The sequence below is a fragment of the Melanostigma gelatinosum genome (assembly GCF_949748355.1).
Source record: "Melanostigma gelatinosum genome assembly, chromosome: 5".
In the NCBI taxonomy this organism is placed as follows: domain Eukaryota; kingdom Metazoa; phylum Chordata; class Actinopteri; order Perciformes; family Zoarcidae; genus Melanostigma; species Melanostigma gelatinosum.
Window position 1 is genome coordinate 14,449,668 of NC_136638.1, and position 21,907 is coordinate 14,471,574.

Genomic DNA, 21,907 nt, shown 5'->3' on the forward strand with positions numbered 1-21,907 from the left:
GAAACAGACTTGTTTCCAACTTGAAGAAATAAGATGACTGTTTATTCAGTCAGTGGTAAACATTCCTCATGATTGGATGTATTCCAGTGTGTTTTCATTTTTGGGGAAATACTCTTCTTCTTGGACTTGTGACAAATCATCGATTGGGGTGATGAGTGAGTAAAAGTATGTATGCCCTCTCCCCCTGGGCATGCCCAACCCTCCTCATAACAAGCTGCCATAGTGAACACATAAGCCTGTTACTTTCCTGATGGGTTTTCCGAGCACAGTGGTAACCCACTTAGTCATGCCACCCACCCCTCCAAAACGTGGCGCTTTTCCAGAACAAAATGCTTAGCTTGTTTCATGTATTCCTCTCACCTAGATACCCTAAACAGTCACAGTGCATCCTGTCACTGAGGCGAACACACGTGTGTGCTTTACAGATTCTGGCTGTTTAGCAAGATGTATGTTTTTATACTGTAGGCTGGGCCTGTGACTGGTTGCGTGAATCTTTTTGTGTCTGTAAAATTTGCTATGAAAATAAACTGAGAACAATCCAATTTTGTTTATCCCAAATATGTGTGTATGTGTCTGTGTCATCTTATTTCAGATGCAGCATCTAGATCAAAGAAGCAAAACGGTAAATTCAGAAGAATCAGAAGAAAAGGCTTCCAAGCTACAAAGTCTGATGCCTTTTTTATGTAAATGGGGTGTGCACAAGCCGAATCCACTTGTAAAAAGGGCTGAGTTATCATTGGCATACTTCATTATACAGTCGCAGCTCTGCTTATATAAGGTCCCACTGCCTCCATTAGACCATTGCTGCTCTCTAGTGTTGAAAATGAAAAGCTGCACAAAGGTCAAAAGGGACAAAGTCAGAAAGCTTGATCATCATATAGTCACAAGAATATGCAACATATAAGTGAATTAAACATATTTTAATTGATAATTAAATACAGCATAAATAAAATAAAGCATCACATACATAAACAAATGTGACAAATTAGGAAATACAAGGCTCTTTTTACAGCTGTTTTCTTGTATTGTGTTACAGTGTGGCACTGAATACTGCGGGCCTATTGTGTTAATGCACCAGAACTATTTTACACAAAATAAATTGCACAAAAATCTAAAAATGAAAGGAAATGCAACCAGAAGTTTGGCACAAAGGCCTGTATTTTGAACACAGTAAAGATGAACAGAGATGTCTGCAATAAAAAAAAATAAAGTGCATCTGAAATCAGAAAATAATTTTAAATGACATATATGGATATGAATGTACTGTATAATGAATATTTCATCATGAAAACTTCTGACAACAGAACATAATCAGAACAACCCTCCCTTACACAGTTTTTACTGTTACTAACTATAGGTGATGTTCATTGTATTATGGGGTCCTTTTCTGGTTTGGTTGTATGATATTATATTTTCGAGACATGGAGATATATTTAGTGCAGAAAGAATGAAGTTTGTTGGGTCGAAATAAATTGTCTCATCAATTTAGATTTCTGACTAAAAGCTTTTTGTCAAATTTAAACACAATCTTTAAATTTGAAAGGAAAATAAAATCAATTTCAGCTGTGAAAAAAGAGGATAGTAGTATGACTGGTTTAGATGGTTTAGATTATTTCAGATGTTTTAACTGACAACCATAAACCAAATTAAAATGTTGTAGTTTAGGATTAACTATTAAACTCCACTGTCACAAACACACATAGGCAAGAATACAAAAGACCCATTTGTGTTTTACATGAAGCTGTGACTCTTGCTCTGCCTCAACTGGAAACTCCTGTTCTCCCTGTGCTGCATTAGTATCTCTGTTGTTAGTCCTCTTTCTAACAACGGCTGGATGCACCAGACGCGGCCTCAAACTATATCCTGGGAACTGTAGGAAATCACCAACTTAAGGAGGAGTAGATGAGATGCTTTGAGACTTAAGAGGGATGTAGCGATAAGGTAAAGAATAACATTTCACCACAACAAAAGGCCTGGAATTCACTGAACAACACACACTGATGATAATATGGGAAATGCTGTTCAGTGTGATGCTTTTTATATGCTTTTAATATTAGCCAACAGATGACAGCTCCACATCCTTTACGCTCGATGGTTAAAAGGTTGCAGTGAGTGAATTCAGACCATCCTTCACAGAATAAAAGAACCTACTCCATGCAGGATTCTGCATCACAATGTCTATGCAGAGAGACAACTCTCACAAGATAGACAGACAGACAGTTTTTAAGTGACCTACTGCAGGTAGAAATACAAGTGGCAATCGTATGGGTCCCAGGATAATTTGATGTAATCTATATGCATGAACCACCAATGTGAAACGTCACACTCATTAGGTTCATAACTGGTGACTCATATTTTCCACAACATTGCAGTATTCATCTGAAGGTGAGCTGATTTCATTCTGTCATCACTGGCCTGCTTATTTATCTTCATAAACCAGACCTGTTCCGAGGCTGTGTGGCCATTGAATCCACTTTCGACCCACTTTCAACCCACTATAGAAAGTGCATGGATGATATCAACAATTACTGATCAGTAAAAACAAGGTTGAACGGAATAAATCAAGCGTAAATTTAACACTTAACAATCTGTGCAATATAAACACACTGTGCAATACAAAAAAAGATTCTGTCTGTATATATAAAATGCAACACAACAATTACTCTGTCTGTATTTATAATATTTTAGTTATTGCGGATTGTTTACTTCATTGCTGTTTTATTACTTATTTACAATACTTGTTTTGATCTTGTTTTTTACTATGTCTCTAGTTTGCACTATCCACTATGCTGCTGTAATCCAGTCAATTCCCGCACTGCGGGACTAATAAAGGATCATCTTATTTTCTCTTATTTACCAAAAGCATTGAACATGTCTTGCCGAAACTGTAGCCTGTAGCCCCGCCCCTTGGAAGTGACGCGGCACTGTGTCCAAACGTCAGTCACGTCGGCATGAGAAGCAGAAAGAAAAACAGCTTCACAGGCCAATTTTAGTGATCAGGGGAGGAAAACAATATCCTCAGCACTGCTCGTTATAGCTCGCAGGCGGAACGATGCGTTGCTCATAACGTAGGGTGAAGAGAAGAAGAAGCTAGCTGGTTTAGCCACGCAGTGTGCCAGTCATTAGCCTGGAGCTAACTAACGGCTAACTGGTCTCTGAAGGTAAGAGTTTTTATTTCATGCTAAAACTAACCTTAACGTTAGCCGTGTTTTAACAGAGGACATGTGTTGTCTACAATGTTAAGGAAAGAATACTTTTACGTTTGACACCTCAGCTGACTTTAAGTAGACAACACACTGTTTTGTGAGTTTAGTAACAAGCTAATGTTAAGTTTAACTCATTATTTAGCCTGCGCTAAGTCAAGCTATCCTGCGGTTAATTAGCTAAATTAAATCCAAGAGTTTGAGGATCTTACTCACTAAGTTGCTGTCACCAAACTTTGTTACAAATCATATGTAGAGCATGTAGCTACTCATATGTGCTGTGTAGTAGTAGTGTTGACAGAGAGTGAATTGCGTTTGTTTTCTCTTTGACTTGATTCTTAGCCTTGCTGTTTTTTGGTCCTGTTAGTCCGTCAGTTGTATTCATTAACATTGGGTGTCTCCGATGTAAACTATTCTCCTCAGTTTGTGATTAGATGGCCATCATTACGTCCAGAAGGGTTGTAGTCCACGTGAACAAGCTTGACCACTAAGATGAACTTGTCTTGGTGTGGCAGGTGTCTTTCTAAACTCACGAGCAGCTGATTATCGTGACTATTCTCACATTTCAGTGAAGCATTCACTTGGTAAAAGCTAAGTTCTGGGTTGGCACCAGATTTGTTGAATGACAGTAATGTTACCTGCCTCTTAAACTCTGGAGGAGATTGTAGTTTTAATGAAAGTGACAAAATGTTCAGAGCTTTAATCTGCGGTGGCTTGATGACCAAATTATTCTATCCAAACAAGGAAACAAGGAAACAGTAACCTTTCCTTTTACTTTTATTTTTACATTATGTACGAAGAAGCTTTGTATTATTTTTCGTTTTTTGTCAAGTGACTGTGAAAATACTGGTCACAGGTTATATCAATTACTCTAATGTGGCAGCAATTGTGCAGCTCAAAATGTTTTCCTTTGATAATTATTTGTCAATTTTGAACCTTAATCTCCAAGAAATGGCAAAACAAATTTGATTCACCTTTTTAAAAAGGGTGAAATATCCTGGTTTCTTTAAAATAAGTAGTATTGTGAAGTGCTTTTATATCGTTTTGGTGCGAGGCTTATAGTTGTAGTTACAAAACAGTTCTAGTGAAACAATTAGTCTTCTCATAGCTATCAGGTCCTGTAGTTCTCAGAATATATTAATGTCTCTTCTGATTCAAATAAACGATTTAATGCCTAGTGCCGTCTAACTATATTGAAAGTGTATAAAGATCTCAACCTTGTGTTGAAGTGACTGTCATGTGTTTTTACTAGCCTGTTGTTTCATTCTGTGAGAAGAGCTGACCTTTCTCTTTTAGCATTTGTCCAGACTTTGTGATGCATTCGCTCTGTGTAACTGTTTTAAAGCAAAGGACTTGAAATTTGATGTTAAGTTTCCTTTTTGTGTCCTTTTTAGAGAAAGTAATCATGACACAGAAAGTCAATCTGTGTTCTGTTTCCCTGGGAGTGGTGGGAATGACTTGTGGCTCCTGTGTCCAGTCCATCGAGCAGCGCATCGGTTCGCTCCCTGGAGTGATACATATAAAGGTAAATTCTGTCTTTGCAAAGATATAAACACATTTTTACATTTCGAGTCAAACAGCGTTTATTTTCCATGATGAGGTGCAGTTTAACACCGGATCTGAAATGACTACTATGGATGTTGTACCATGAACCTCGTTGAAAAGGCAGATATGCATCCATTATTATTTTAACCAACGGTTCCGGCCCATTTTAGGGTAATGCAGTTTGATGAATCCCAGAGTCTTACTCCCTCAGGGCTAGCTGGTCTGACATACAACAAAGCAACATCAACAAAGCCATGAGAGATCGCTTACTTGCAATAGTCGTGGTCTGCTGTTTCGTTCATTGTGTGTTTACCCCTCAGGCTGGGGCTAAATGAGAAGATAACGTAATATTGTGCTCCAGATTAAGCCCTGCCCTTTGCAGGACTGGGACAGCAGGTCGATATGCAGTCTGTACCCACAGGCAATGTCATTTATGTTTTAAGAGAATTTAGTTCCTGGTTCATTTTAAGTTAATTGATGTAGACATGATCTGGGAGGAGTGAATCGAGTTTTCTTGGTACAACAGTCGTTGTCTCGTTCTTTGCCCTCCGCCGTCTCTCATTCTCAGAAAGAGAAAAGTTAATCCAACCGGGAGGCCCACTCACAACAAAACTCATGGTTCAGTCAAGTGATCCCTTCAGTGTGTCACATGTTTCCTTCTTGCTAAAGAGGAAGAGTTAAGGGTCATCATGCTGACAGAACTCAATGTGAGCTTGGGCAATGGACTTTTCTTTTTATATATATATATATACTAGGTTCACAGTTTGGCTGTAAAAAAAGACAAACAGAAATGGAATTGAATGATGTGGCTATGTTGACATAAGGCTGGGCGGTTACTCAGCATTGCCACGGGGCTGAGCGTCTAATGGAGCTTTAAAATAGTCAAACCTTTACGATTTCCTCAAGCAAGTCTCTCTCTGTGGTTGGTGCAACATCACATCATGTTTCATTAACATTATTATTAAATAGTCCACTCTCTACCTTCTCTTGCCTCTCTCTCTCTCTCTCAAACACACTCAGCCAGTGACGGCCGCTCCTCGTCTCTATAATTGTCTGTCCAAAAGTTCAGTTCAAAATGTATTGAAAAAAGATAAAATAAATATTCTGCTGTTCTCCATATTTGTTGGGGTTTAATCTTTCAAAAACATATAATAACCACAATAACACAAAATCCTATTTTCCGAAATGTTACAACGTTCACTACTCCTATGCAGCGCAGAGCAACGTTTGGTGAGCAGGCATTTGGACTATGTCGGGTGTTAGATCCTTGGAAGAATGACGGCAAACTGGTTTATAATTGACATGCCGACGTGCTGATTAACATGGCTCAGCGTACAGATATACCGGTCATCCAGAAACATCTATGAATGCACAATAGGGCACAGATTATAGAGATTAAAAAAACAAAATGTCATAGTTGTGATAGTAAATTGGTTAAAATCACCTTAATATCGGTGGAGGAAAAAACAATCGCTGATCATCCCTTCAGTTGTTGATGTACGATCTGATTGCAACTGTTGTACAGTATCTCAACATTAAATCAATAAGCTTGATGACTACATACAAACCTACATTTAGTGCTTTGCAGTATTACGAGTACATTACTAGTAATACTACTAGTACTCTTAGGGAATTTACGGCGATTCTGCTAGTCGTTGTTTACATCCCTCCCACCCACAACAACAGTGACAGAAGTGCGGCCCTTTGTGAACTGTATCAGGCCATCACTGAACAACAGACAGCTCACCCAGATGGCTTCACCATCCTCGCTGGAGATTTCAACCATGCTAACCTTAAGACTGTCCTTCCCAAATTACATCAGCATGTTGATTTCCCAACAAGAGGGGAAAACATTTTGGATCTGGTCTACACTACTCGCAAAGGAGCGTACAAGGCCTCACCCCTACCCCACATAGGACTCTGACCACATCACCGTCCTGCTAATGCCAGCATACAGACCAAGAGTGAAAGTCACCAGACCGGTTTTGAAGCAGGTATGGGTGTGGCCAGATGGGGCCTCCTCTGCTCTCCAAGACTGCTTTGACACAACAGACTGGGGAATGTTTAAGCAGGCAGCCACATACAACAATCACACAGACATTGACGAGTATACAGACACTGTTACTTTTTACATTAGTAAGTGCATTGATGATGTGACTCATATAAAAAACATCATCACTCGGGCTAACCAGAAGCCATGGCTGACAGGGGAAGTACATCGGCTGCTGAGGGCCAGAAACAACGCCTTCAGAGCCGGGGATGAAACTGGCCTGAGAAGAGCGAGAGCCGACCTGTCCCACGGCATCAGGAAAGCAAAACAGAAATACTCGAAGAAGATAACCAGTCACTTTGAAGACGGCAGAGATACACGGAGCCTGTGGCAGGGCATTCAGACCCTTACGGACTACAAACCCGTGGCACAGATCTGCGGCAGCAACATCTCTCTGCTAAACAACCTCAACAGCTTCTTTGCACGGTTTGAAACACAAAACAGCACATGTCCACACAAGACTCCGCCCCCTCCCCACGACCAGGCTCTGTGCCTGTCTTCTGCCAGCGTGAAGAGGACACTCTCCACTATCAACACCCGCAAGGCAACAGGTCCAGACAACATCCCTGGTCGCGTGTTGAAGGACTGCGCAGAGGAGCTTAAGGATGTCTTCAAGGATGTCTTTAATACTTCTCTGAGACAAGCTGTTGTTCCATCATGCTTCAAGGCCACCATCATCATACCTGTGCCAAAGAAACCCACTCCGTCCTGCTATAATTACTACCGTCCGGTGGCACTGACTCCCATAATCATGAAGTGCTTTGAACGGCTAGTCATGTCACACATCAAATCCATTCTTCCCCCCACCCTGGACCCTTTCCAGTTTGCATACCGTGCCAAGCGGTCCACGGAGGATGCAATCTGCTCTGCTCTCCACCCAGCCCTCACCCATCTGGACTCAAAAGACTCATATGTGAGAATGCTGTTCATAGACTTTAGTTCAGCATTCAACACCATAATCCCACAAAAACTCATCTTCAAACTTGACCAGCTGGGGCTCAACACCTCGCTGTGTAACTGGCTGCTGGACTTCCTCAGCGAGAGGCCACAAGCAGTACGTGTCGGCAACAACACCTCGAGCAGCATCACACTGAGCACAGGGGTCCCTCAAGGCTGTGTGCTCAGTCCACTGCTCTTCACCTTGCTGACACACGACTGCACTACAACCTACAGCACCAATCACATGGTCAAGTTTGCAGACGACACAACTCTGGCAAACACTGGCAAACATCACTGGCAAAGAAAGCCCAGAGGCGCCTCTACTTTCTCCGCAAACTGAAGAAGGCAAGAACGCCACCGCCCATCATGTGCACCTTTTACCGAGGCACCATTGAGAGCATCCTGACAAACTGCATCACTGTGTGGGGCGGAAGCTGCACTGAACACAACAGGAAAGCCCTGCAGCGCATAGTGAACACAGCTGGAAGGATCATTGGTGCCTCACTCCCCTCCCTGCAGGACATATATGGCACTCGCCTCATCTGCAAAGTGACCATGATTGTGCGCGAATCCAGCCACCCCTCACACAGTCTCTTCAGCCTCCTGCCCTCTGAGAGAAGATACCGGAGCCTCCGTGCTCGCACCACCAGACTCTCAAACTGCTTCGTCCACCAGGCTGTTAGGAAGCTGAACTCTCTGAAATCTCTCCCTCCTCTCTTTTAAGACTCCCCACGTCCAACTGCTGCTAAACACAGATTGCTAACTTTTTTTTGTTTTTTTTTCTCTTATTATATATATTTATTGTCAAAATGTTTTTTAATGTTTTTTAATCTATTGCACTGTATTCACTTTATATGTTTATGTTGGACTAGAGAGAAACGTCTTTTCAACTCCCCTGTATGTTCAGTACATTGTGGAATTGACAATAAAGCAAACTTTGAACTTTTGAACTTTGAACTCTTGTTAATCAGAAGAAAGAGAGCCGCACCTTTTTATTAGGACCTGAGCACTTACCAGCAGTCGGTCAGCAGAGGCCCTATTGAGACGGAAGGATTCATTGTTATTCTCCCATTGCCATCGAAAGTCATCAAACATTTGCTTTTTCATGAAAAATCAATGTTGCCATGATGTTAGACTCATAGCCCCGCCCCTTTCATAATCCATAAACAGTTTGTCGTAGACAATCATTGTTTTTCAGCAGTAAGTTTATGTTTCTTTTCACACTTTATGAATGTACTTTCTGTGATAACTTAATTACTTGCTAAACCCACACCTTGACTTTTATTTTGTAGGTGTCTTTAGAGCAGAAGAATGCCACGGTCACATTTGACCACAGCCAACATAGCCCAGAGTCTCTGTCAGAGGCCATCGAGGACATGGGCTTTGAATCAAGTCCCTCAGACTCCAGCACAGCCACACCCGTCTCCACAGATACGCAGCTGATCTCCACCTCAGGCCTGACACCTGCAGCTCAACAGGAGGCTTTGGAGAAGCTGTCCCAGTTTCAGGGAGTGTTGGATGTCAGCGAGAGCCCGGCCCAGCTGGGCATCACTGTTACCTTTGTTCCTTCCCTGACTTCTGCGCAGCAGCTGAGTGAGGTGGTGGCCATCGCGACACCTCTGGAGAAGCCCGCAGCCAGCAGTCCAAAGCAAAAAGGCCCAGCGGGAAGCGGGGTGGCGCTTCTTAAGTTGAACATTGAAGGAATGACCTGTCACTCCTGCACCACCACTATTGAAGGGAAGATTGGAAAACTGAAAGGGATTGAGAAGATCAAAGGTGATGTACTTGAACTGTTTACGAGCTGTTTGTCACACATTAGCACACTGTATGAGCTAGAAGGGATGTTGTTACACAATTCCTGCGCGACACAGGAATGCACGTCTGACAGATAGCAAGTCTGTCATGTGTGTGTGTTCACCACTGACAGGTTGCTGAGTGGGATTTGTTTACGACTATTGAAATAATGAAATCCCTCCACTGGTGTTGTTGTGGTGTAGACACACAAACATTAAACCCCCCCCCCCCCACCTGTGTTCAGGGCTATTCTAATAAAGTTGAGTTTCTAAATAGAATTCAACATTTTCAACTTACAATGATATCTTCATGACAGTTTTATGATAATAATATTCATCTGAAGCACTTTTCAAAACCTAAGCTACAAAGTGCTTTGCGGCCAATTGATATTAATGAATTATAAAATAATTCTGTCAACGCAAAAGCTCTGTCCTCTTTGGTTTTAAGGTTTAAAAGACGAGGAGCTAACATACAGGATTGTATGGTGCTAAATACGCTTCATGTGCGAATATGGACATGAATGTTGTTCTTGTGAATTTCTATCGTTTCATGCACAGTCACTTCCTGTTCTTGTGAAATATTCTCTTTTCTAAAAAAGTCTTTCATGCTTTTGCGTTTTTTATTTTTAACTTAGTCGTGTCTTTATTCTCAACAGTTGTGTTAGAGACTCAGGAAGCTACAATCGTGTACCTGCCGTACTTCGTCACCGTCCAAACCATCACCGACCAGATTGCCGTGGCGGGCTTCAATGCATTTGTCAAGTCCAAGCCTCGGCCTTTGGAGCTGTCCCTCAGTGAAATCGAACGTTTAGTTGATTCTCAAAAACCAACCGTTTCTTCTCCCTCAGAGACGTCAGAGGAGACTGAAATCTTCATCGACACGACTCTCATCGCGCTGAGGGTGAAAGGCATGCACTGCCGTTCATGCGTGGTCAATATCCAAGACAATATCTCCATGCTGCCTGGTGTCTCCTCTGTGGAGGTCTCTCTGGAGAAGGAGAAGGCCTCCATCTGCTACAATCCTCTGCAGGTCACTGTGACTCAGTTGCAGCAGGCCATTGAGGCGCTGCCTCCAGGAAGCTTCAAGACTCAAAGCTGGGACTCCGCTGGCCCTCTCTGTTCTGTGTCCACATCGCCGCCACCTCAGCCTGCACGAGCAGCCCAGGCAAAACCTGCTGCCTCTCAGCCTTGCTTCACCCAGCCTCTAGCGTCTGTAGTCAATATTCACATCGAGGGCATGACGTGCACCTCCTGTGTCCAGTCCATCGAAGGCATGATCTCCCAAAGGAAGGGGGTGATTTCAGCCCACGTCTCTCTGTCTGATCACCAGGGCACCTTTGAGTACGATCCCCTCCTGACCACAGCGGACGAGCTGAGGGAGGCCGTGGAGGACATGGGCTTCGATGCATTCCTACCTGGTAAGATAGTGTGGTGTGGTTTCTGAGATGGCTACTTTCTCTGAAGTAGATGGCTAAAGCAGTTTTAAGTTATTCTTATCTTCGTGGCCTCTGGATGCTCCTCAGCCAGTGGGAGCAGTTGAACTGTGAGGTTGCATTTTCTTTTAAAAGCTATCATTTGTTGTCCACAGAGACCAATTCTCTGCTGCCTGCACCAAAGTCTTCGACTCTTTCGCATGTGAAAGATAAGGAGTTGGACAGCGACCTACACAAAGAAACCCTTCAGGGACACGACAGAGACACGCACGCTAAATGCTACATCCAGATAGGAGGGATGACCTGTGCTTCCTGCGTGGCTAACATCGAGAGAAACCTCAAGAATGAATCAGGTCTGTGTAAACAAAACAAAACACTGAACGAGGACTTAATCGCGTGCCATTACTTTCACCGGGAGCTAAACAGAACCTCTTTAATGTCGTGCAGGTATCTACTCGGTGCTGGTGGCACTGATGGCCAGTAAAGCAGAGGTGCGTTATAACGCTGAGCTCATCGACCCCGCGAAGATAGCAGAGTGTGTGGAGGAGCTGGGCTTTACCGCCTCTGTGATGGAGAACTACGAAGGTTCAGATGGAAACCTAGAACTAGTGGTGAGTCCCCGGGCGGTTGCATTGACGTTACGTTTGTGTTGCATTAAGAAGGAAAGCTGCATTCAACCGAATCACGTCTGTTCTTCACTTTATGCCCTCTTTTAATACATTTGTGTCCCTTTCTCTTCACCTCCTCTCAGGTCAGGGGGATGACGTGTGCCTCTTGTGTTCACAAAATTGAATCCAGCCTCATGAGAGAAAAGGGGATTATATATGCCTCTGTTGCCTTGGCAACCAACAAAGCACACATTAAGCACGACTTGGAAATCATCGGACCGCGAGACGTCATCAAGCTCATCGCGGTATTTTTTGTTTGTTTGTTGTTTAAGCATTGGTTCAGTTGATTTCCTAATCATAAGGGGAGGATATTTGATCAGTGTTTTGTTATTTATAGGATCTGGGGTTTGAAGCGTCGTTGGTGAAGCATGATCGTACGGCCTCTCACCTGGACCACAGCAAAGAGATCCGACAGTAAGACACCAACAACATGCCCACATTAATGCTTTTATACTGATTTGAATCCGTCTTTACAACTCAAAGGTGTGTCCGATATAACTAGAATCCATTTTATACCAGATGTTTAATGACTCAACAATTCCTTTAATTTCTCTCAGAAAACACTTATGTTTTTGGGTCAGGTGGAAACAGCCCCACTGAGCATGACTCAATGCATTCTGTTATTATAACACACAACTCTATATATAGTGCTGCAGGGATGACGTCATCTTACAGGACAACCTCCGAATGAAGCATTGCACGGGTTCCCACAGCCAATGGGATTTTAGATTATTCCAAAAATAAGCGCCGTGGCAAACACAAGTTTATGAACGTTTGGTTCATCAAGATCATTTTCACAATTTAACACTCTTACAATATTAGAAGCGTGGATGCAATCACCAGAAGTAGAAAGCTAACGTTAGGCTATACACGAACTACACCACCGTCGCATGAGCACGATTACACACAAGAAGGCTGTGAAGGTGGACAAGTTGTCTTCATGCCGTTAAGTAGTCTTATTTCGGCACTTGTTAGCAAGCGACTTGCAGGTTTGTTCAGCATTATGGGCAGTATGTGCAGTGTTTGTGGGTCGATGCTGTGTATAGAGATGAAGAATGTCCATTTGTAAGGAGAGATAAAACCTCGCAGTTAATTCATTTCTAACACACGACTGTCTGTGCTCTTTAAGGTGGAGGAAATCTTTCCTGGTGAGCTTGTTTTTCTGTGTGCCTGTGATGGGCATGATGACCTACATGATTATCATGGACCACCAGATGAGTGCTTCACATCAGCACAATGTCACCGTGGAGGACCGCAACCACTACCACACCACCATGTTCCTGGAGAGACAGCTGCTCCCAGGGCTCTCCGTCATGAACTTCCTCTCCTTCCTCTTCTGTGTGCCTGTACAGGTAAATCAGAGGGATCGACTGCACATACAGACTTGTTCAGGAGAGGGGAGGCACTCTGAATGAAATGTTTGTGGTTTCTTAAATACGGACTTTTCTGTTTTTCCTCTCTTTAGTTTATTGGAGGTCGGTACTTCTACATCCAAGCCTACAAAGCAGTCAAACACCGATCTGCAAACATGGACGTGTTAATAGTTCTGGCTACCTCCATAGCCTTCACCTACTCGCTGGTCGTCCTAATAGTTGCCATGGCGGAGAAGGCAAAAGTCAACCCCATCACCTTCTTCGACACTCCGCCGATGCTCTTCGTCTTCATCTCCCTGGGGCGCTGGCTGGAACAGATAGCCAAGGTTTAGCTCTTTATTGATATCTCTGACTTGAAATGCTGGACTTGAATTGGATGTATTAGTCAATGTGAACTGTGCTTCCTCCGCCCAGAGCAAGACCTCTGAAGCTTTGTCCAAGTTGATGTCTCTACAAGCCACTGAGGCCACAGTGGTCACGCTCGGCAGTGACAAATCCCTTCTCAGGTACTCGTTGTTCTTACTTTGTTTACATTAGCCTTTCACATCTTAAGTTGCTTTTAGATTACAACATATCTTAATCTTTGCAATTGAAATGTCAGTAGAAGGTCTCACTTGATGTAACAAAGACTGAATAAACATGTAAGAACAGAACATTTGTCTTTTCCAACTGGGGTTTAGATTTAATCTTTACTTTTTTTTAAATGGCAAATAAAACAGGAACTGGCATTTTGATCTGGTAATCCCGCTGGAAGAAATCTGCTTGGTATTATTGAGAATAGTTGTATTGTAAAATATAATCACAGCAATAGTGTAGTAATCGTCTGACATTGTAGCAACACTGTATAGTTTACGTTTACATTGTGCGTCCAGTGAGGAGCAGGTGGATGTTGAGCTGGTGCAGCGGGGCGATGTGGTGAAAGTCGTTCCTGGAGGGAAGTTTCCAGTCGATGGGCGGGTCATCGAGGGACACTCCATGGCCGACGAGTCGCTGATCACAGGTTGGTCGCAGTGAATGAATGAACGAACAAGAATCTAGTTTGACATTCATGGAAACACCTGGAAATTGATTAAAATGACTAAATATCACCGGCATCATTTAAAAAAGGAGGAATAAAACTAGGGTCAAATGTGTCACAACAAGGCATACCGGTTAATTAAAGGAGCGTTTGTGACCGAGTGCTCTTCTGTAAAGAAAATATCCTGGAAAATGATTTCTTAAAATTAGTGGGAACCCTGTATCAGTATTTGTGACAATAAAATGTAAGTATTCTGGTTAGTTGAGTCAATGCAAGAGATTTGACTCCTGCTCCAACTGATGCCTGAAATGTGTATTTTAGTTGTTTACCTTCATTTGCCACCACATTAGTCTTCATCATCAGTACTAATGAACAAGTAGTCTTTGGTTGTTATTTGAGTTGTGGTTTTGCTCCAGATGTCCTGCTGCCTCGGACTGTTGTGTTTTCTGAGCAGCTGTTGCGTTGTGTCTCCAGGTGAGGCCATGCCCGTGACGAAGAAGATCGGGAGCTCTGTGATCGCAGGCTCCATTAACCAGAACGGCTCTCTGCTCATCAGCGCTACACATGTTGGCATGGACACCACGCTGTCTCAGATCGTCAAACTTGTCGAGGAGGCTCAGACTTCAAAGGTGAGCTATGTGGTTTGAGATCTGCACTGTGTACACATGCTTTGATTTGCTCAGGTGTTAAAAGTCTGACATTCCATTTTTTAGGCTCCCATCCAGCAGTATGCAGATAAGATCAGTGGCTACTTTGTACCCTTCATCGTCGGCATATCCGTCCTCACGCTGATCGCCTGGATCTTCATTGGCTTTTTCGACTTCGCTCTCGTGGTGAAGTACTTTCCTGTGAGTCTTCTTGTCAATCTCGATATCTGTACCAAGCTCCTCGGTACAGCATCAGGAAATTACATCCATTTATTTAAACATGAGACATGACTAAGTGTCACTGCATCTGATATCGTTCCTTATTGCTGTTTGACCTTTTTTTTCAGTGATGGGGAAAAAGTGATTTGTAATTTATTTGGTAGAAAATCTAACGGCACCCATTTCCTCCCCGCAGGGTTACGACAAGAGCATTTCCAAAGCTGAGGCCGTGATTCGTTTCGCCTTCCAGGCCTCCATAACTGTGTTATGCATCGCATGTCCCTGTTCCCTTGGCTTGGCAACCCCGACAGCTGTCATGGTGGGCACAGGGGTCGGAGCCCAAAATGGCATCCTGATAAAGGGAGGAGAGCCACTCGAGATGGCGCATAAGGTGTGTTGTTAATGATATTCTGACACCCCGATGCAGTCAGCCAGCTATGTAACAGACCAACTGTCAATTTAAAATGGATTTGCGTTTCTCTGTTTCAAAACCACATTAGTCTAAATTAGCACGTGGAAGCTGAACCAGTGGCTCACTAGCAATAAGTGTGCAAGAGAGTTTTTGGGAAATGTCATACACATGCCAAATGACCTCTTACACACCCATTGGCAGATGTGCGGCCTGTTATTTACGGTAGTTTATTTTCCTCCACCCTCATTCCACCAGGACCCGCCCTACTCTGCCTCTGATTGGCTAACACTCGTTGCCTCCTTTGCTGAATTTAAGTTTGTTTAAGATGTGTTTTCATAATGATGGCAGCCTTCTTGTATAGAGCGGGCCGTCCTCTCATTTGAACATTGGCGCTTTGATACTCTGCTCCTCCAGTCCACATGTTGAAGTGTGTTAGGAAAGCTACTGCGTCTAAAGGCTGTGCCATCGGTGTGTGTGTGACAATTAGTTAGTTTAGATCCTGAAGGGCAGGTGGCACCTTGCATAGCAGCCTCTGTAATCAGTGTGTGAATGGTTGAAAGTCTTAAAATGCCACTTCATATCAAAAAGGTTACAGACCCCTGGTCTGGATGTTACTCTAATTTTATACCGTAAAACATTTAAAATGCAGCCTGATCGTCTTTTTTTGTTCTTCTCATATCTCCTTCTATTGGCAGGTCCAGTCAGTGGTGTTCGATAAGACTGGGACCATCACGTATGGCGCTCCGAAGGTTATCCAAGTCAAGATAGTGGTGGAGGGGAACAAGATGCCTCGTTCCCGACTGCTGGCCATCGTGGGTACAGCGGAGAACAACAGTGAACACCCTCTGGGAGCAGCTATCACCAAATACTGCAAACAGGTTGGTCTCTACCTTTTAAATTGAACGCCCACACTCTACAATCTCATGATCCTCCATATGCTCCAGTTATTAAACATTCATTATTTTCCGCGTGAAGGAGCTCAGCACAGAGTCTCTTGGCGCATGCACCGACTTTCAGGCAGTGCCCGGCTGTGGCATCCGGTGTCAGGTCAGCAACACGGAGGCCCTGCTGAGACAGGCCGACAGCGACAGCGAGGACAACAACCAGCGCAACAGCATCCTCGTCCAGATCAGTGACACCGGGATGTCCACCAGCTCCCATCCCCTCATCATGGACCCAGAGCCACTAAGTATGCTGGCAAACACATTGTTGTAGGCGTGTATTCAACAGAAACACTGAAACATTCTCATTTAGTCCTAAGATTATGAATCAAGGTAGTGATACAGTTGCACGAAATGTCATTCCCCTTGTTTCCTTGCTGTTGTCTAACCCAAATGATCTCTGTGTGTAGGCCTTGTCCAGACAGCCAACTACGTCGTGTTGATTGGCAACAGAGAGTGGATGAAAAGGAATTGCCTGCAGATTAGACCGGATATAGATGAGGCCATGATAGAGCACGAGCGCAGAGGACGCACTGCTGTTCTAGTAGCTGTAGACAGTGAGTAGTACCGTTTAACAAGAGATGTAGTCTTTTTATCTGTTTGCCGGCATTTCCTGACTGACTGCCAACAGTGATGTTATTGTCTAAAACTCTTTGTATTGTTCTAATTGCGTACGATATTTCCCCTTGTGCGTAGGTCTGCTGTGTGCGATGATAGCCATCGCAGACACGGTGAAACCGGAGGCTGAGCTGGCTGTTCGCACCCTGACCAGCATGGGTCTGGAGGTCGTGCTGATGACCGGAGACAACAGCAAGACGGCACGAGCCATTGCTGCTCAGGTACGGACAGAGAGTGGATATAGAGCTAGATGATTTGACAAATCAATATTTTAAGAGTGGAAATCTGTGCTTTTAATACAAATTGTTAAACATGTAAAATACGGAAGAGAAGAGTGATGTGGGTTTGAGAAGAAAGCACAAGTAATGCTGACATAAAACTACAACATTTCATTTAAAACCCCCCCAAAAACACAACACTCATACTAAAATATCATTACAATATTGCGGTAACCAAATTCGTATTCGTATCGAGTCTCTATGACGGCGTGTTCGGGACGTTTTAGTTCAAAAACAAATACATCATGAAGCCAGTAGAGGGAGGTAATATTCAGGTGCAAAACTGTGTAGCATGAAAGATACATATGCGCGTTTTCTTTATGAACATCAATAAATACTGATATGATTAATATATTTTGCACTCGGCGGCTCACGTTACCGGTGGTGTCTGTGGTTGATCCGACCTTGCAAAGTGAAGCAATGCGCTCATAAATATGTACGTTTCTTTCTCTGAATATTACCCCTCCTCCCTTGGCTCCAGATGTTTTTAATTCTTTACCCCAGTCTCAAATGTGTCATTTTAAAGCCATTATATTATTGCTTTTGTGATTTGTGAGGCCATCTGTCTCCGTCTCTCTCACAGGTCGGCATCAAGAAGGTGTTTGCCGAGGTGCTGCCCTCCCACAAGGTGGCCAAGGTGGAGCAGCTGCAGCAGGCGGGAAAGAGAGTCGCCATGGTGGGCGACGGTGTCAACGACTCGCCTGCTCTGGCCATGGCTGACGTGGGCATTGCCATAGGAACCGGGACAGATGTGGCCATAGAGGCAGCAGATGTGGTTTTGATCAGGGTGAGAGTTTGTTAAAAGTCTGTCATGAATTCATGTCTCTGGCCGACAGATCAGCTGTTTCATGACATGAAAACGTCAAACATAGACTGTCTGCCCTGCAGCATAGAGGCAGCGTGACACTGTCACAGAAAACACACAGTATGCAACACTGTCATGATGCCAAAGGTGTAATACCAGTCATACTGCAATATGCCATATTCATCAAGACAGCAACACATGATACCTCACATTATCTGTGTTAACTTCAGCAAAATAAAGATACATTCACTTTACTTGAATGCATTAAGTGCCTTATATTTTGGGTCATTTTTAGCCAGGCTCAGACTACGGGAGTTTTGGTCAGATTTTATCCCTGATTTACCCGTCCGACAATCAGAGGGGGAATCTGGTCCGGGCCCGTGGTCGGTATTGATGTCCGGCCCTGATTATCTGTATTGTGAGGGCTTTCACAAACCCTTAGGAGTTAAAATCTGCAGGATAACATCACTAGTTTCAGAGCGGGACCTAATAGTCATTGAGAGAGACAGCTGGAGCAGCTGACGGTGTTTCAAAGCAACGGTAAACGTTGTAGTCCATGAGGCTAACGTTAGCGAGCATACTACCATTGACAGATATTAAAATCACCCTTCCTAATTCTCGCTGAAGAATCGAGAACCCGTGTTGACCGGGTCCCCTCCAGCCATTGTTCTCATCCACTCGTTTAGCCTTCTGCTGTTGTTTTCTCACTGTAGAGCTTCATTACAGCGAGTTGTAGCGTCACATCAGTCTCCGTCATCAGCTTTGTTAATATCTTTTAAAACGGGAGAGACATCACGTGAGGTTGCTCCCTCCGGCACAATCATTTAAATAATATCCTGTATTTTAAAATGTTGTAGTGTGAGCGTGTTTGAAATTAGAGAGAACAACATCTGTGAAGATTCTCCTTATGTGTGTGATGAAGTCTGAACCCAGCTTTAGTTGTCTTAATCAGTAGTTTGTAGCTAATTACTATGAGCATTTTCTTTTTATCGTCAGCTCTTAATTTGCCCAATAAACACATTGAACAAGACGTCAATATTGCATCAGTATATCAGTATATAACTACACTTAAAAAGCCTTTTGTATTCAGTTCCATTTGTTCAACAAAATAATTTCCTTTTGTTGTTTTTTATCAAGAAGATTTTAATGTAATAAATATGTTTACTTATCGCAAGTAATATTGTTATTGTGGTATTCATCATTATCACATATTGCATATTTTCTTCATATCATGCAGCCATAATGTTTGCAGTGTCAGAACAATACTTCTAGATCTAAAATAGGTTTGTTGTGTTGTTCTATTATGTACCACTGTTTGTAAACTGGATCTCAATGTGTCTGATATTACAACCTTCTCTTTACCCTTCTTTTAACCCTCGTCTGCAGAATGACCTCCTGGATGTGGTGGCCAGCATCGACCTTTCTAAAAAGACTGTCAGGAGGATCCGGATCAACTTCGTGTTTGCTCTCATCTACAACCTGGTTGGCATTCCTATTGCTGCTGGTAGGTGACTGCAAAAAGATGTATTCAAGCGATGTCATCGCATCGACGGTAATCACTGCGATAATGTCGACCACGCGGTGCTAATCTGACCCGTGTCGGTCCACAGGTGTGTTCCTTCCTATTGGCCTGGTGCTACAGCCGTGGATGGGCTCTGCAGCGATGGCTCTGTCGTCCGTCTCTGTGGTTTTGTCCTCCCTTCTACTCAAATGGTAATGAGACATTTAACGCTTTCTTGTGGCCATTTTATCACCCTTTTCATCATAATCTTTTTCCAATCACTTTCCATATTTGTCTCTCTCTTTGTCCTCGTCTTTGTTCAGCTACACGAAGCCCAGTGCTGAGATGTTGGAGGCCAGACTGGGTAACAGCAGCAGGCGGCAGGGCAGCCTGTCCGACGTCAGCGTCCACATCGGCATGGGCGAGCTGCGTCGCCCCTCCCCCAGACTCAGCCTGCTGGACCGCATTGTGAACTACAGTCGTGCCTCCATCAACTCCCTGCGCTCCGACAAGCACTCGCTCAACAGCTTGGTGCTCAGCGAGCCCGACAAACACTCGCTGCTGGTGGGGGAGGCGCAGTGTGACGAGGAGTTCTGCTGACTACGTAAGGCTCACACGGGTCAGCATCGACTTTTATGTTGCCCAAGAAGTAGATGGCGAATGCGTTTATTCAATTCGGCCGTGCTAAGCACTCGTTTTCTTTTAGCTCAACCAGCTGATCACATGCACTTCAGAGATCACATGCACTCCCTCAGTTGCAGCCTGTCGTTTGAGGTCGCCCCCCCTCGGGCACACGCTGACCAACCCTTTGACACTCTCTCTGTGCACGAGAGTGAAGCCTCCACACAGAACCTTCCACCTCCAGGAAGCAGAAGGACGATCAGCTCAGCTGCCAGGACAATCTTTAACAGCCATCCAAAGACATGTCACCAGTGGTGCCCCGTATACGAGAGGACACTACTGAGTTATATTTTAACTCACTTCCTTGAATGAAAAATTATTATAATGCTGTTGTATAATTCTATTCCAGAGTATTTATATTACCTTTTATTCATCTTTTTTCATTATATCCTTTGTGAAACATGAAGTTGTTGAATCCAAAATGCGAATTTTCACTTTCAATCTCCCAAATTGTGTAATTACTGAGAAAAGAAGTCTCGTGACTCGCTGGAATCAGCTGGTTTGTGCAGAGTGCTAATGGCGTGAGTTGTAAATGTTACCCAAGTGCCAATTGAAGTGCCACCTTGGCAATGTCGACCACATTCCAAAGATAGCACCGAGCAGAGGATTTGTGTCGTGATGCAGTTTGTTATGAAAAAGCCAAATGGGCCTTTTTTTCCACGGAAGACATTTTGGAATGTCACAGTAGAAAATGGCTGGTGTGACTAGTGACATGAATGAAGGCTGCATTCCATTTAGCTGCTTTAGTTTCATACTGTGCATGCTGTGGCCCACTTGGGAGGGACGCGTACTTCATGTTAACACAAGTAACTCTTTTCCTACTGTCACTCAAAATGTCTGCTGTGGAAAAACAAGCCTATCGCAGATGCATCCGTGTTCTGTCTGTCGTCGCACTAGACAGCAATGTCTGTCAGTGGTGTAAGTCTTTGTGCTTTTTTTTTCATGTGAATCGCACTGTTGCCCTCGATCAAAGAAACCTCTTTAAAGCCACACAGCAGGTTCACAGACTGAACACAGCTGTGTCTCAGCAGCACCACCAAACACGTTACTGGGGGACAAACGTTGATGAATTAAGGAGAGTTACACATCACACGGCACAGTATAATCGAGATGCCATCTTTTAATAGTAGGCAGCTGCTGTTAAACTGCTTTATGTCTCCTGTAAAAGTATAACAAAGATGTTCTGCATTACGATCGATTGTGTCAACTCAGGAGATGATCACTACATTCCAGCTGTTCCTGTCATTTTTGTGTTTGAGCCCCGCTAGTAATTCTTTCGGACGATGAAAGGAGTCGCCAGTTTGTCCTACCGCTTTCCCATGATGCATCAGGGTTCTGTAGCTGTCAAAGCGCTCTGTGTGCAGTTGTTTTCGTGCATTGCTTTGTGAAGACGTCCGTCGGGCTTCAGTTCCGTGAAACCAGTTTGTTGTCTTTCATAGTTCTTCTGAACATGATGTGCCTTGGAATAAAACACTTTTGTAAAGTCACGTTGTCCCGTTTGAGCCAGAAGATGGCGCTTTGGAGCTGCATGTTGCACATAATCAAACACCAGATACAAGATTTCATGAACTTTATTTCTTCCAGTTAGTCTAAACATCACATCAGTGTACTGCAGAACGAACACCATGTTTTTCTTGTATTTTAAAAATATTCATTGCTGTGAATGCAAACTGTAAATGACTTCTTCCTCTTGAGTCGATTTGTATCGCTTTGGCTGGAGAGACATTTCATCTCGTTTGGTAGATAGAAGCTTGTCGACGTGTTATTTATTAGGTAGTGAATT

The 21,907-nt window shown here is 43.5% G+C and overlaps 1 protein-coding gene across 2 annotated transcripts; it reads left to right on the forward strand.

The window, feature by feature from the left end:
• Positions 1-3,005: 3,005 nt before the first annotated feature.
• On the forward strand, positions 3,006-21,611 carry atp7a (ATPase copper transporting alpha). 2 transcript variants are annotated; one of them, XM_079269001.1, is made up of 23 exons: positions 3,006-3,161; positions 4,598-4,728; positions 9,030-9,513; positions 10,187-10,948; positions 11,119-11,316; positions 11,411-11,574; positions 11,715-11,876; positions 11,969-12,045; positions 12,761-12,983; positions 13,097-13,330; positions 13,419-13,510; positions 13,877-14,004; positions 14,497-14,651; positions 14,736-14,870; positions 15,085-15,279; positions 15,996-16,178; positions 16,276-16,489; positions 16,652-16,798; positions 16,938-17,080; positions 17,721-17,924; positions 19,329-19,446; positions 19,553-19,655; positions 19,767-21,611. In XM_079269001.1, exons 2-23 carry the CDS (start codon positions 4,609-4,611, stop codon positions 20,041-20,043), a joined length of 4,518 nt encoding a protein of 1,505 aa, XP_079125127.1. In that variant the 5' UTR covers positions 3,006-3,161; positions 4,598-4,608; the 3' UTR covers positions 20,044-21,611. The 2 variants fall into 2 exon arrangements, with proteins under 2 accessions (XP_079125127.1, XP_079125128.1); XM_079269002.1 differs by having other exon boundaries at positions 19,329-19,450; positions 19,767-19,922.
• The last annotated feature ends 296 nt before the right edge of the window (positions 21,612-21,907 follow it).

Bases quoted from the DNA above. Each gene is read 5' to 3' on its own strand.
- atp7a (XM_079269001.1), top strand. From the start codon at position 4,609: ATGACACAGAAAGTCAATCTGTGTTCTGTTTCCCTGGGAGTGGTGGGA. The intron at 10,949-11,118 runs GTAAGATAGTGT...TGTTGTCCACAG, and splicing joins CTTCGATGCATTCCTACCTG to AGACCAATTCTCTGCTGCCT. The intron at 19,447-19,552 runs GTAGGTGACTGC...GTCGGTCCACAG, and splicing joins TGGCATTCCTATTGCTGCTG to GTGTGTTCCTTCCTATTGGC.